General features: G+C 39.7%; 1 protein-coding gene across 6 annotated transcripts in view; it reads left to right on the plus strand.

Annotated features, from left to right (window-relative positions):
• Window positions 1-16,111, plus strand: part of LAMA2 (laminin subunit alpha 2) — a 1,220,316-nt gene that overhangs the window by 854,590 nt on the left and 349,615 nt on the right. For all 6 annotated transcript variants that reach the window (XM_089676131.1, XM_089676133.1, XM_089676134.1 and 3 more), the window contains one exon: window positions 10,811-10,897. In XM_089676131.1, the coding sequence (XP_089532257.1) occupies window positions 10,811-10,897 (87 nt within the window). The remainder of the gene's footprint in view (window positions 1-10,810; window positions 10,898-16,111) is intronic.

Genomic DNA, 16,111 nt, shown 5'->3' on the forward strand with positions numbered 1-16,111 from the left:
CTGCCATTTCTTAATTACATTCCGAACAGAGGATATTGACATCTGAAAACGCTTTGCTCTCTTCTTATAGCCTTCTCCAGCTTTGTGAGCGTCAACTATTTTCAGTTTCAGTTTTCTAGACAACTGCTTAGAAGAACCCATGGTGCTGATTGTTGGGGCAAGGTCAGATGAGTCTGGGCATTTAAAACCTTTGAGCTTAACATCACCTGGTCTTCCCAGACGATGATTGAGAACAATCCATGACACTGGCAGGTCTCAGCTTTGCAAAGGGGGCAGTGCATGCTATAAATTCTGCAGGGTGCCCAAACTTTTGCAGACACCATTTTTTGTTTTCTGTTATTTTGAAAGTGTAAATGATGGAAATAAAATCTAACTTTTGTCGACATATTATAAGAATGTCTAATCTGTAATTTGATGCTTTTTGGAGATTTTTCCATCTTTCCTTGGCTTCTTTATGCACATTAATACAAATTTTTAGCTGCGGTGCCCAAACTTTCGATCCCCACTGTAGTTGGGCAAGCCCAAAACATGTGAACCAATGTACCTGTGAGGCCACAGCCCCGGAAACATAAAGGGAAGTTTGTGGGTACAGTACATGTAGTCTTGACGGGGTATAATACCATCTGGTTAATACCTTGAGGGCAGTCTCATGGACAGAAAGGGATCTCGAACTCTTACATATGTTATCCACCATGGAATCCCACTCCTCATCTGAGAAAGTGATACCACTATCCTCCTCCCATCTTTGTCTATATAAAGGGGGTGTGGGAGAGAAACTGATCAAAAATTGATGATAAAGATCTGAGATAAGACCCCTACCCCTAGGAGAGTCACGGCTAATACGTTCAAAGAATGAGATCGGAGAGGAGAGTATGAGGCCAAAATGTGACTGAAAAAAATGTCTAATCTGTCGATAACGATGGTACTCGCGAAGCGAACCCTCAAAAAGTACTCGCAGCATATCAAAAGTAATATAAGATCCTCCTCTTTGAAAATCAGATAATCTAATAAGAGATCTATCATACCACCAACGAAATGTTTGAGGGGAAGAAAATGCCGTAATAAAGTTTGGATCACCAAAAAACAAAACACCCAGAGAAACAGAAGAGACCAGATTTAATTTAAGTGTATATTTGGACCAAAGTGTCAATGAATGGGTAACTATAGAGTTGTGAAAAGTGAACGATCGAGGGGGGATTTTGGACCACAAAATACCCGGTAAATAAAATGGGCGTATAGACTGAGATTCAAATCTAATCCACGGGATCTGAGAATTTACAGTCGCCCATTGTGATAATTGTGCAAAAGGGCTGAGAGGTAACATAGCCAAAAATTGGGAAGACCTAGACCTCCTGTCCATTGTGAGTGGTACAGAACAGATGTGGTAACGCGTGGATGTTTATTACACCAGATAAAATTATTAATAACCCGCTGAAAGTGATCCAGAAATGTTTTCGAGACCGAGACTGGAAGTGCTCTAAATAGATAAAGTAGTTTGGGCAAAATATTCATCTTGACCGCCGTGACTCTACCCAGAAAGGAAATGGGGTAACCATGCCAAACCTTCAGTAGAGTAGAAAGACGCGACACACATGGTGGGTAATTAGTAGCAAATATATCTGAGTATCTGTGAGTGAGATTGATACCTAAATAGGAAATCCGATCCGTGGCCCAACGAAATGGAAAAGAGCTAAGGAGAGATGCACTTAGGGAATCAGGAATATTAACAGGCATAATCACGGATTTGGTAAGATTAACAGTAAGACCTGACACTTTAGCAAAGTCATTCAATACTGTGCATAAATTAGGCAATGAAGTTAACCAGTTAGTGAGAAAAGCATTACATCATCAGCATACATGCATATTTTGAAATGTGAGACTAATAATGGGTAACCAGAGATATCTGAGTGTGATCTGATTGCAATTGCCAAAGGTTCCAGCACCAGTGCAAACAATTGGGGTGAGAGAGGACAACCTTGATGGGTACCTCTTCCCAATGTAAAAAAGTCAGAGTTACAACCGGGAAGCCATATTCTCGTTTTAGGAGAGTCATATAGGGCGTGTATACCAGACAAAAACTCATCACTGAAGCCCATTCTCTGCAGCAATGTAAACAAGTAAGGCCAAAGGACACTATCAAAGGCCTTATTAATGTCCAGACTTAGCAACAAAACCTCTTTAGAATGCAAATTGGCATCTTGAATAACATTTAAAGTGAGGCGAATATTATCAGTGATAAATCTGTCCGGGATAAAACCTGACTGGTCTGGAGAGACTAAAGAGGAGATAACAGGGGCCAACCTGTCTGCCAAAATGCGACTGAATATTTTCAGATCGTTATTCATTACTGAAATTGGCCTGTAGTTTTGTGGTAGATGGTGGTCTTTCTGTGGTTTGGGTAATAAAAAAAAAAAAATTTACCTCCCTGCAACACATAATTAAATAAAGTTATCAGATAGGGAGCCAACGTTGAGGCAAAGTGTTTATAATAATGAGCAGTAAATCCGTCAGGACCCGGTGCAGTGGAGCTTTTTAGCGCGCTAATCGCACAGGTTTTTTCCTCCAAGGTACAAGGGGCGTTAGGAGAGGCTAACTGAGAAGGTGACAGAGCAGGGAGGGGTATAGAATCCAGCCATGAGTTGGGTGGTGGAACAGAATTCGACTGTGGAGGGGCTAATAGATTGGAATAAAAATTTTCAAAAATACCCATAACTTCTTGAGGAAGAGGCGATACAGTGCCAGAGTTACTGCGTAACTTATAGATATGTGGGGGGCGCAAAGAGTGATTCAATTTCCTTGCAAACATAGTAGACGCTGAGTTGCTGTGTAATAAAAATGAGGCCTTCAACCAGCGGAGAGCTTTTTCGGTCTTTTGAGAAAGTAGAGTATTCAATTCTAAATGCTTTTGAGATAATAGCTGTTTATTGAGGAGAGGTTCCCAATGTGGCTTCTGTAATGTGCTTCTAATTCTCGGGTAAGTTGTAGAATTTGCTGCTATCGTTTTCTATTTCTGGAAGAAGCCATGGAGATTAGGCGGCCACGTAGGACCGCCTTATGTGCTACCCATAGTGTGGCTGGAGATATATCAGGAGTAGAATTAGATTGAAAATATTCTTGAATAGAAGTAACCACCTCTTGGCGAGAGTTAATATCAGTGAGCATAGAGTCATTAAGTCTCCAAGAGTAGGGGGTAGGTGCCAACCCTATAAACATGATAGATAAGGCTATTATATTGTGATCCGACCAGGGACTCAAGTGCATGCAAGCTTTCCTAGAATTAGCTAGTAAAATGGGGGTACAGTATAATCTAATCTAGCATAAGAGTCATGTGGGTGAGAATAAAATGAATAAGCCCTGGCTCCCACATTATGTGCCCTCCAGGTATCAACCAACTGGAGGGCATCCAGTTTTTTAGTGAGGGATTTTGGGAAAGCTTGGGAAGATTGCAAGGGGGAGCTACGGTCCAAAAGCGGGTTTGCTACCAGGTTAAAATCACCACCCACCAATAGATGGGGGGATAAAAACCTATCCAGAAAGTTAAAAAATTGAGAAAAAAAGGAAGCTTGTGCCGAATTAGGCGCATAGATATTAGCGATCGTAAGTTCACGACCCGAAAGGGTGCCTTTAAGAATGATAAACCTACTGTTCGGATCACGGTACACATGTTGAACCTCAAAAGGGAATGAATTATGCAAAAAAAAGGCTACACCTTTGCTTTTAGAGGAATGTAAAGTGTAATATCCCTGCCTATAGGATTTATGAAAATATGTGGGGTGTTTTGCCGCTGCAAAGTGGGTCTCCTGTAGTAAAATAATTTTAGCCCCTAATCGCTTATATTGAAGAAAGGCTGTTTTGCGCTTGTTTGGTGAATTGAAACCCTGGACATTATGCGAAATACATTGAATAACCGTGGCAACGGAAATAATAGCTATCAGCATAAAAGTACATATTGACAGGACATCTCTGAGAACAATTTGGCTAGATGTGGATCTGCTAGACATTAGAATCAGCAGATCCACAACAAACAAAGCAATAATCTGTAGTGACAATTTAAGGAACATCCAGACCCCAGTGTGGGCGCCAGGACATCCACAAATCAGCACAAAACCAATATCATGTACTAAAGCTTTATAAAGAGGAAAAAACAGAAAAATCAAACATCAAAGGGCCAATCAGGCCCAAACCCTGACGCTATAAAGCATGGAAACCAGAGCCGCCACCCCACAATTGGGCGGTGACATCTCCGGCCATGCCAAGCGGCAGGATGGGGTCACGTGGCCAAGAGTCTTAAGATCATGAACATACGGACGGTGTAATATAGGTCCAAAGACCTTAGTTAAACTTTAACACATCCAGATATAAATACCAAAAACGCAAACATAATATTCAGGGATATAGAGACATCTCAGCAGTGACCAAGAAAAACATCCAAAAGGATGTATGAGACACAAACGAGCAAAGTCCATCTATAACGGTTCATCCTGGTTCTTGTCTGACTCTCCTCCGTTCTCTTCTTGGAGATGGAGTGTGCCATATTGGAGATACCCAAGGAGTGGAAGGAGGGCGTTGAGGAGAAGGAGGATCAACCAAGCCCAATTTGGCCAAAATATCCTGGCCCTCAGGGAGAGATGTAGCGGTGTATGTGCTTCCATTGTGGGGGACTATCAACTTAAAGGGGAAGCCCCAGTTATAGCAGATCCGAGCTGAAAAAAGGGTGGACGTAATTTCCTTAATTTTTCTGCGTCTCTCCAATGTAGCCAGAGAGACATGTGGGAATATTTGCAAAGCGGAGCCTTCAAAAGTGATTGTTGGGATATTGCGGGCAGCCCTGAGTATATTTTCTTTAATCAGGAAATCCTTCATACAAAGGACAATGTCGCGAGGTGGTTTATTGTTAGGAGGTTTTGGGCGCAGGGCTCTGTGAATGAGGTCACAAGCAAAGGACCCAGTGTGATTGGAATAGCTTGGTCATGGCTTTTGAAAGGTCATTCACAGACTCTGGGACTCCTCTGACTCGCAAATTATTCCTGCGGTTACGATTGAAAATGTATTTTTTATACAAAGTTGTCAACAAATTCATATTTCTAACACACAGTATAGGCATACTTAGCATTACACCTCAAAACACATTCTAATACTTCTCCCAAGAAGGGGGTAACACATACAGTCAGGTCCATAAATATTCGGACATCGACACAATTCTAACATTTTTGGCTCTATACACCACCACAATGGATTTGAAATGAAACGAACAAGATGTGCTTTAACTGCAGACTGTCAGATTTAATTTGAGGGTATTTACATCCAAATCAGGTGAACGGTGTAGGAATTACAACAGTTTGCATATGTGCCTCCCACTTGTTAAGGGACCAAAAGTAATGGGACAGAATAATAATCATAAATCAAACTTTCACTTTTTAATACTTGGTTGCAAATCCTTTGCATTCAATTACAGCCTGAAGTCTGGAACGCATAGACATCACCAGACGCTGGGTTTCATCCCTGGTGATGCTCTGCCAAGCCTCTACTGCAACTGTCTTCAGTTCCTGCTTGTTATTGGGGCATTGTCCCATCAGTTTTGTCTTCAGCAAGCGAAATGCATGCTCAATCGGATTCAAGTCAGGTGATTGACTTGGCCATTGCATAACATTCCACTTCTTTCCCTTCAAAAACTCTTTGGTTGCTTTTGCAGTATGTTTTGGGTCATTGTCCATCTGCACTGTGAAGCGGTGTCCAATGAGTTCTGAAGCATTTGGCTGAATATGAGCAGATGATATTGCCCGAAACACTTTAGAATTCATCCTGCTGCTTTTGTCAGCAGTCACATCATCAATAAATACAAGAGAACCAGTTCCATTGGCAGCCATACATGCCCACGCCATGACACTACCACCACCATGCTTTACTGATGAGATGGTATGCTTAGGATCATGAGCAGTTCCTTTCCTTCTCCATACTCTTCTCTTCCCATCACTCTGGTACAAGTTGATCTTGGTCTCATCTGTCCATAGGATGTTGTTCCAGAACTGTGAAGGCTTTTTTAGATGTCGTTTGGCAAACTCTAATCTGGCCTTCCTGTTTTTGAGGCTCACCAATGTTTTACATCTTGTGGTGAACCCTCTATATTCACTCTGGTGAAGTCTTCTCTTGATTGTTGACTTTGACACACATACACCTACCTCCTGGAGAGTGTTCTTGATCTGGCCAACTGTTGTGAAGGGTGTTTTCTTCGCCAGGGAAAGAATTCTTCGGTCATCCACCACAGTTGTTTTCCGTGGTCTTCCGGGTCTTTTGGTGTTGCTGAGCTCACCGGTGCGTTCCTTCTTTTTTAGAGTGTTCCAAACAGTTGTTTTGGCCACGCCTAATGTTTTTGCTATCTCTCTGATGGGTTTTGTTTTTTCAGCCTAATGATGGCTTGCTTCACTGATAGTGACAGCTCTTTGGATCTCATCTTGAGAGTTTACAGCAACAGATTCCAAATGCAAATAGCACACTTGAAATGAACTCTGGACCTTTTATCTGCTCATTGTAATTGGGATAATGAGGGAATAACACACACCTGGCCATGGAACAGCTGAGAAGCCAATTGTCCCATTACTTTTGGTCCCTTAACAAGTGGGAGGCACATATGCAAACTGTTGTAATTCCTACACCGTTCGCCTGATTTGGATGTAAATACCCTCAAATTAAATCTGACAGTCTGCAGTTAAAGCACATCGTGTTTGTTTCATTTCAAATCCATTGTGGTGGTGTATAGAGCCAAAAATGTTAGAATTGTGTCGATGTCCCAATATTTATGGACCTGACTGTACATGTGTGGCACTTTTTCACAGCCTAGCGACATAGAAAGACCCAACATCCAAAGGGCAACTTCAGGCTTTTTAAGGGCATACAGTAAATTACAAATCTAATTTCCATTCTAGCGATCATATTTTTGGAGTCCCTAGAGCACCAGGACAGTGGAAACACCCACAAAATAACTACATTTCAGAAATCAAATGCCCCAGCATATTTTCTAAAAAGGCAAAGGGAGTTTTTGGAAATGTAATTTTTTTGCCACAAGTTTTTGGAAAATATAGTTGATAGTCCTAATTAGACCCAAAGTAGTTTCAAGATGCCACATCCCTATATAGTTATATCAAAACTTAGTAGTAAAACGTAGTAAGTTTTGGCGTGGGGTTTTTAGTGGCCTGGGATTTTTAATAAGCACCAAGAATACAGGCAACTGAATTGAAATATTTATTAATACAATCTCTTTAAATAGACAACAATCTACAACATAGTAAGAGAAAAAAAAAATTTGCACAGGAAACTGAACAAAGGGTAAACAAAAGCGTTCCTGTGGTTCCAGGAGTGCAGTTGTCTGCAGAGAATGGGTGGGACTGGTGTTTTGCAGAAATATAGTCAGTGTGATGTACAGATGAGTCAGTACTGGTTGCAGACAGAGACATGGCCAGCAAACTGGAAAAGGATTGGTCCAGACAGCAGGCAGAAACATGGTTGATAAACAGGATGGTGCCAGTCCATGTGAAAGGCAGAGATGTGGTCAGTATGCAGGTAAAAGATCAGTTCAGGCAGCAGGCAGAAATATAGTCAATTAATAGGCCAGGGTCAGTTCACCCAAAGTTCTTTGAGGCCCCTGAACTTCAGACCCTGATTAGGGAAATAAAAAACCCAGAGAAAGCTAAAAGCTTAGTAAAACAGCTCTGTAAAACAATACTCTGGAGCCCCTTGCTCTGCATAAGTGAGAATCATGTGTTGTCTTTGTCTTTAATCCTACTACTACTACAGTGTCAGGGCCTAGCACCAGCTAGTGTAATGTACCTGGTTGGGGAGCCTGACGCGGAGAGAGTGCGTCCTCTTACCACTCCCGCTCGGGACCCCTGATAGGATACACAAAAGGTATCAAGCCAGGAGGGGCACGAGTGCCTGACGGGTCTGCAGTGACAGCTGGCAGGTGATGACCTGGAAGACCAGGATGCAGGTCGGTTGCAGATGCAGGTGAGCAGGTGCAGCAGCAGGAAGGTGTAGCAGAGGTATAGACAACCATGGCAGCTGGCAACCAGAGATAGTCACAGGCAGGAGAAGTAGAAGCGTCAGACAACCCGGGTTAGGATCAATGGGGTGGATCAGGTACAGAGGAGCAGGCAAGTGGATAGTCAAGGGATGAGCAGGGTCAGTGCAGGCAGAGTTCAATCATAGTAAGGTAGATAACCAGAGTCAGGATACAAGAACAGAACGTAGTAGACCAGAAGCCACCATTCTAAGTGCAGCAGGGGTTTAAATAGCCCACCTGTGCACGTCGCCATGCACACTCGAGTGCGTGCAACCACATGCTCATGAGCACTAGCACGGCTGATGGGTACCTTGCATTGGCACATAGATGTGCGCAGATGCAAAACTTCTTTACCCTGATAACTAGTCACAGCAGACAAAAGATCAGTCCAGGCAGCAGGCAAAAAACATGATCAATAAAAAGGCCGGAATCAGTTCAGGTGGCAGGCAGAAATGTGGTCAGTATGCAAGCAAAACATCAATCCATGTGGAAGGCAGAAACATGGTCAATTAACAAGCCAGGGTCAGTTCAGGTGGCAGACAGAGGCATGGTCAGTATGCAGACAATGGGTCGGTCCAGGCAGCAGGCAGAAACAAGAAAAACAGAAAAAAGTCAGGACATCAGATACAAGCAAAATGCAGGTAGTCAGACATAGAAGAAACATCTTTATCATACCTTCACTCAAATCATAGTGAGGTATGGTAGTGACGGAAGCAGTCTCTTTGTAGAAAGCCCTGGTGATTTGGTCACACTGTACCACAAGCTATAGTTTGCTGCAGATAAAGGTGGCAGAAATATGGCAGGCTGGTATAAACATTAGTCACATACAAGTGGTATCCCTGCCAGACTAGGGGGGGGGGGGGGGCATGAGGTCACACACAATTTTTCTACTACTGCCAATATAAGTCGGGCATTCAGGCTCTAGGTGACTTACATTTCCCTTCATAAATACAGAAGTCATATGTGAACTCTTTTTCCCTCTGACAGGTGCTGATGATTAGGTGGCTGATATAAAGAATTTGGGAGTGCCTCTGGGACACTAATATGGGCCCTATACCTCCATGCCTGCTGTGAATCACCACTACTTCATCCAGGTGTACTGCATTGCTGGTGCTTGCCACTCCACCAGGATGTAGTGCACTGTTGGTGCTTGCCTGCTGCTGTTCAGAATGCCTGATTCTTTTTGTAGGGTCCCTTTCACCATCTGAATCGGCTACTGAACCACTCTTCATGGGTTTATATTCATAACCCAAATCTGACATTGAGGGTCCCTGCTTCTCTCATCTCTCATGTTCAGAATCTGAAAGGACTCCTTGCTTGTGTACCTTTTTTGGATATGGAGTACGGGCTATGCTGGATTTGGTGACATTGTACTGGTTTGATGGTGATCAAGAACACTGTGCACTGGACTGCCACTGGTATAGCTACTGCTGGCTGCAGTACTGGTGTGATGGCGATCAAGTACTGATGTTGCAGTGACACTGGTACAAATATTATTGGCTACACTGGTGACACTGTACTGGTGTGATGGTGATCAGGTACTAATGTGACAATAAGCAGGTATTGGTGTGATAGTGACACTGGTATAGATGTTCATGGCTGCAATGGTTACATAATACTTGTGTTACAGTTAAATTTCAGCAAAATGGACTAGCCTGCTGCATAATTTTTTTCACTTTGATTTTCTGGGTTTCTTTGAATTCGGTCCTCTGTAGGATGATAATTTTCATTTCCATCAAATGATGGGGCATCCTTACGTTCCTAACACATTAACCAGTCCATATCAGTATAGATAACCAGCATGATATTTTTTCCCATTGAGGTCTGATGTGTTTTCAAAGTGTTCCTTTAATTTTTTGAGCAGTGTTTATATAGGGGCTGGATGGGAGGTGGGCAAAAGGGTTGAATAAGTATCGAGAGTACTGAAATCCTTGCAATTTCTTGGAATGCATCAAGTCTCTAATGTGGTCAAAGCCATTACAGATGTTTTATATTCAGGTTGAAAATTAATTGGTCATCTGAATGGCAACAGATGGCTAAAGACTGACAAGCATTACAGTCAAAAGGTATTTCAAAGCTATCTATACCTTATCGACCATTACTAAGGCAACTTTCTAAGCACTATGTTTGAGAGAGTAATGGTCCATTTACACAAATTTTTATAGCATTTTAGCTTACTGTTGCTTCTGCTGTTATGCTGCTTTGATGCAAATGCTATTTTTATTACTTGTATTATTGTTTGCTTGTTGGCAGTATAATAATATTATGAATATCATTATCATCATCATATAAATATCTTTTAGTCTACACTGGTGTGCCATTTTCTGTTAGGTATGTATGAACATATGTTTGGCCAGGCTTGCATTGCTTTGAGCATTTGTTTTGCCTTTCCCTTTTTAAACATGCAAATACGTATTACATCCTAAGGGCCCAACCACACCAAATACATTGGGCTGCACTGGACAGCTTCGCCCAAGGCAGCCCAATGCATAGATAAGGCATTTTGCCTTGTGTCCTATTAATTCATTTTACAGGAATGAGCTGAGTTGGTGTGCACTACATTAAAATGAGTAAAATGTAATGTTTTGACATTTTATTAAGGTTTAAAAAAGCAATGCATTTTTTGTATTATGCTTATATGGGTAAGTCAGATATGCAGGGATTTGATTGATGTCAGTATGTTGCCATTATTTTCTTTGTTTTTTCACAAGTAATAATGTTTCTCATTTTGTAACATATAACATTGTTTTCTAGTTTCAGCCCCACATGTGTCATGCAAGGAACAAATGATTACAGATGTACAGCATGCCCTCCAGGATATGAAGGCCAGTACTGTGAGAGGTAAAAGAGGAAACACATAAGAATGATAAAGTTAAGTGGAGATGAAAAGTAGGTGCACAAGGCTATGCATTTAACCCCTAAGTATACCTTGTGTTTAAGCATCTAACAATATGTGATTTATTCAAATTTAAATAAATCCATTACATTGTATCTGTTGCAGATTTATTATAACCCAGCATCGAGTTTGATGTAAATGTATTCATTTTCAAATAAAATAGAAATTTCTGATGAGACAATACAGACATTATAATAAATCTGAAAGCCACTGTCCATCTTCAGGAATGTACAATCTACACAAATAACATATAATCTCAGATTTGGATGCTGTAGTATGGTCACTCATATGTAGAGACGGTCTTGTGGAATTATAATTGTCCGTGGTAAAACACATTTGAATATGGGTATCACCTTATACAGTTTAGGAACATGTTTTTCTTTAAGACTTGAAATGTAAGTAATTTAAAGATCATTTTATACTCCTTTACTTTAAAATACACCAAGTGTGCTGTCTTATGCTGGAACATTATTAGGAGTTCCCAAGTCTCATAACTGCTAAGTTTTAGCACAATATTATGTCAACGTAAACAAGAACGGTAATGTTACAGACTCTGCACACCTCTATGAATCTGGTCAGGCAGAACTGACAGAATAAAGGGTTATACTTGCTCTGTGTATGAAATATAATAAGCTGTACAAGTATGTTTGCTGCCCAATAAAGTTATTTTTATAAATTATAAATAAAGCTAAACTATTTTTTGTTTGTTTGGGATAGAGAAGAAGATCTTTGGCAACACTGTCTAGTTTTTATTGCTTTTTTTCTCCATTGAGGATATTCACCGCTTACTGTATTTGCCCAAGTAATCATTATCACCATTATTACTGAAAATGAAAGTGGAGGAAAATACAAATTTTGAGTTGTCACCAAAACAGGAATAAAGGATATGTTTTCTAGTGGGGACCTTTGTCACAGTGACAGCTATCTAAGAAAGGATTTCCATCACATGGGAGAAATTTCCTCTCGCTTACTGTGGTGCCTATGGGAAAGAATGTAAAAATGAATCTCCCCAGTAGGCTACTACAAAAAAAGTTTGCAGGTTCACTGCTAGAAATATTGCCTTTTCCCCTGACCAGATGAGTTACAATAGAAAATAATCCAAAGAAATGATAACCCAGTCTTTCTTTCTATAAAAGTGTGGGCTCTGGGCAGTCATATTGTCAGTGTGTGTTGAAGCTCTTAAGAAGAGCTGATAATTCTATGTAGGGATAGATATTGTTTTCTTTTTTCATTTTGGCATTTGTACATGTACCCTATGGTAGTGCCTGGCTTCCCATGACTTTTGTTTGACAAAAGTTTGCTTGTGAGACCTACAAATGGTCAGAGTTGAATAACAATATTCTTCCCTCATACTGTAAATTTCAACATGGTTCACCACAAAAGTTTTGCGCTTTGATCAAGATTCCCAAAACTATTCATGTACCGAACCTAGATAGATTTGCTCATCTTTAGTAAGGCTGAGGTGTAAGTTTGAGGTAAAAATTTAGGTTGAAGTTATGTATTAATAGGTTAAGTGACTTATTTAGTGTTAGCTTTAAAAGGGCTATTAAATGTTTGTTTTTTAATAAAAAGCACATGCAGCAAAAAAGTTAATGGCTACTATTTTTGGTGACCGAAATTCACTCATATACAGTACTTTGGTTCCAAAAATACATATAATGAAACATCAAACAATGATACTCCAATGCCTAAAAACAAGTTAAGAGGAGATAATCTAAGATAGTTCTTATATAATTATGTGTTGATCAAAAGTTATTGAAGATAAGGTCACAGAGCAATTGTTTGACTTTTAAAAAATTCCTGTAGCCGCAGTTTAGTCAGGATCTTGGACGTAAGCTGTCCAGGCAGTAGTATAATATTTGTTTGATACTTTAAATTTTTAGAATGTTTGTTCGTCTTTCTAATTATTGGTGGGGTAATTGCCATGTTCTTTTTCATAACAAGAAATTCTGAAGGAGCACAATAGAAATATGTTCTTGAACAAACACATTTTTTAAAGACGTTCTAAACATTCGAATATTAAAAGCAAATCATATTTTATAGTATTTTTTAACAACACTCTTCAGGTCATCAAATGTAATGAGAATTTTTGTACAAATGTGTGCATAAATGTTCATACAAACATTCTTTATTTCAAAACTGCAGTGTATGGCCAGCTTTAGAGAGTGGGAATTAGAAGATTATAAACAAAAAATCACCAGCGCCAAAAAATATTGTGCAATTATTCCCAAAAATGCTGCTTCTTAGTGATAACACTAATAAAATAGGAAAAAAACATATAAAAACAGCGCAAATAAAACAGTGGGCTGCACACATTGTTCCAGAGCAGAGAGCAGGTCATGCAGCAGCTGCATAGACAGCTAGTCTCATTCATCTGAACGCTGCAGACCCCCATCGTATTGGATAACTTGGGGGGGGGGGCTCCACATCGCACAGATTTGGCAGGACGAGCAGATCTCTTGCATCGTTTAAACTTTTCACTCATCCACTTGTCCGATCTTCAATGCCAAGGACTGAATGTGCCTATAGGGTGGGTGATCGCTTGCTGCTAGCCTCTGAGTGCTCTTTGGTCACCCTGGAGGTTGGAGGCTGATTTAAATTCCAGTTTGGATTTCTGAGGCATTAAGAGAAAGATAATAGTCTTACCTATGATTGGGGATTTCTACTTATACCTGGAGATTGGAGGCTGATTCGAGGGGATCTTGGATTCCTGAGTTCAAATTTAAGGCGTTTTATTCACCAATATCTGGTGAGTGCGGTGTGTGATTATAACACAAACGGGTGTGAATACTGGTGAAGGGTCTTGGAAAAGGACTTTATTCTATTCACTATATCCTATCTATATTACTTGGAGTGGGACTATCTCAAAAAAATATTATTCATATTTTTTCTGCATTATTCAAGTTTTTTTTGAGATGTATATATAATATTTATTTGCGCTGTTATTATTTGTTTTTTTCTTATTTTATTGGAATTAGAAGATTGTAAGTTGCAAGTCATTAGTGAATCAGAAAGTGTAGGTGGATGATAGGCGGCACGGAATTTTGAATTTGTTCTGTACAAACTAATAGTGCAGTACCAAGCTACTTGTTAGAAAGAAAGATAAGTGAAGAACCTACATTCAAGATGGCCTATCTACAGTATCTGCAGGCTGGTTGTACTAAAGTCAGTCTATCAATTGCCTTCAGTACAACCAGCCTGTCAAGCTTTTTTTGTATAATCACTGCCACTGGCTATTGCCGGCAACAGTGATCATTGTATTCTGACGGCAGGGAAATCTCCTGCTGTCAGAATACAATAGCATAGTGGGATGGAATCAAGTGATTTTCTTTCCTTCAACCATTGGAAAGGAAATTGCAAAATGTATGACCAGTCTTACAGTGGGTAAAGCAGAAAATAATGAAACATTATTTGACGTTTTGGTGATAGTATCAGTAAGGAAAGATGGAAAGCTGGTGGTGCAAAGCAGCACAATTTTGTTTGTGGAGTTTTAGCTCTGCTGTTAACTCAAAATGAAATTTCACATATAGGTAGGTTTTAACAGATTAGTATTTGTCCTAGAGAAATATACAAAGACAGTAGCTAGTTTTGGATTAAAAAAACACCAATAAAGTGCCACTAAACCCACAACAGTAAAATCAGTCTGTATATGCAGTAAAGCATGCTTGCTATACTCACTGTGGAACCTAAGGGATTAATCCACTGCATTTTGCAAAAATGCTGCTTGGTCCTGACATCTCTGATCCTCCCCTTCTTCTAGTGCCCCCCATTTATCTCCCGATAAAACATATTGTGTGGAGACACCTGCTCATTTTAGTGTGTATTGCTAGAGAGGTTTGGTTTTATTTGATAGTGCATGTGATCAGCACAGGGCTAGTCAACACTGTCCAGACAGAAGTCAAGGGTTTTTTATCCTCCTAGAGCAGAAAATAAACTCCTTCAAGCTTTAACCAGTGCTCTGCTGGACACTGATAGAAGTCCCAAGACTGTTCTAACTGCTGATGAGAAAAGGTATTAGCAATTTATATTTACTAAAATAATTGCTTTTCCATGTAGTGTGTACTGTGGGAGACCAGATAGAGTGAATGCAGGGTCCTGGGCTAAGTAACACTTTAAGCCCTCTACTCACAATAAAAATATTGGAGGAATGATTGTCAGCTTTTTTATACATGCTAGTCTCATATCGATAAGAAAAAAGTTACTAAATTTACGAAAATTCTCGTAGGATAGAATAAAGAATTCAAAAGTGATGTCATGTATTGTAATGTATTTGTATTATATTTTCAGTCAATAACTGTACTAATTAAATGAAAACTGTACAATCTGGTATCGTGCAAGAAAATGTTTGTGCTTGTCCCTTTCAATAATTTCAGACGAAAGCTGTGTACTAACAATCAGACTATCGTGCAATCGATATTTTTTGTACGATTTTCTGATCGTGTGTACTAGGCTTTACATAGTTCAAATAACACTAGTTATCAGCAGTAAAGATGTCTCTGAGAGAGGTGTACAGCTGGATAGTACCAGTATAAAGTAGTCACTCTTAAAAATCTGCTTATCATGTTATCAAAAGAATAGTACAGTAAAATAAAAGAGGTTCTGTGACACATTGTGAGACACAATTAAAAATAGTAGTAAAGGAGAAGTTAAACAGTCTTTAAAGGAAACACTGAAAGGTCAAAAAGATTAACTGAACACCACAATTTTACAATGTCCTTTACAGTGAGAAAGCCGAGGATATTTATTGATAGAGGGTTGTTAGCGGGGTCATTAACTGCAGGCATAGCCTGAAGTATTTGCCATGAGTAATGTCTCCTGGATTTAGCAGACAGGAATTCAATGAAAAATTATTCTAGTGTTGTTTTGTTTTAGTAGGTAGAATTGAATTTGCAATGGTTATTAGGTAGCTGTTGTACAATAATTAAATATTAGTCTATCATATTATTGATAGTAACAATGGCACAGAGTTTCATTTTAAGTCTTTTAAATAACAGCCAAGATGTCCCCAGTAATACAGATGAAAGGTCAGCAATAAACATGTGAGCTGAATTTCCTGGAGAGATGTTTAAAACTGTTTGACAAATATTGCTCTGTTATAGACAAAGGCAGGTGATTAAATTATACATTTTAGTGAAGGAAATCTTCAGTCAAACATAACT

Source organism: Staurois parvus, unplaced genomic scaffold, assembly GCF_062004578.1.
Source record: "Staurois parvus isolate SC_StPar_1 unplaced genomic scaffold, SC_StPar_1.0 ptg000165l, whole genome shotgun sequence".
Taxonomy (NCBI): domain Eukaryota; kingdom Metazoa; phylum Chordata; class Amphibia; order Anura; family Ranidae; genus Staurois; species Staurois parvus.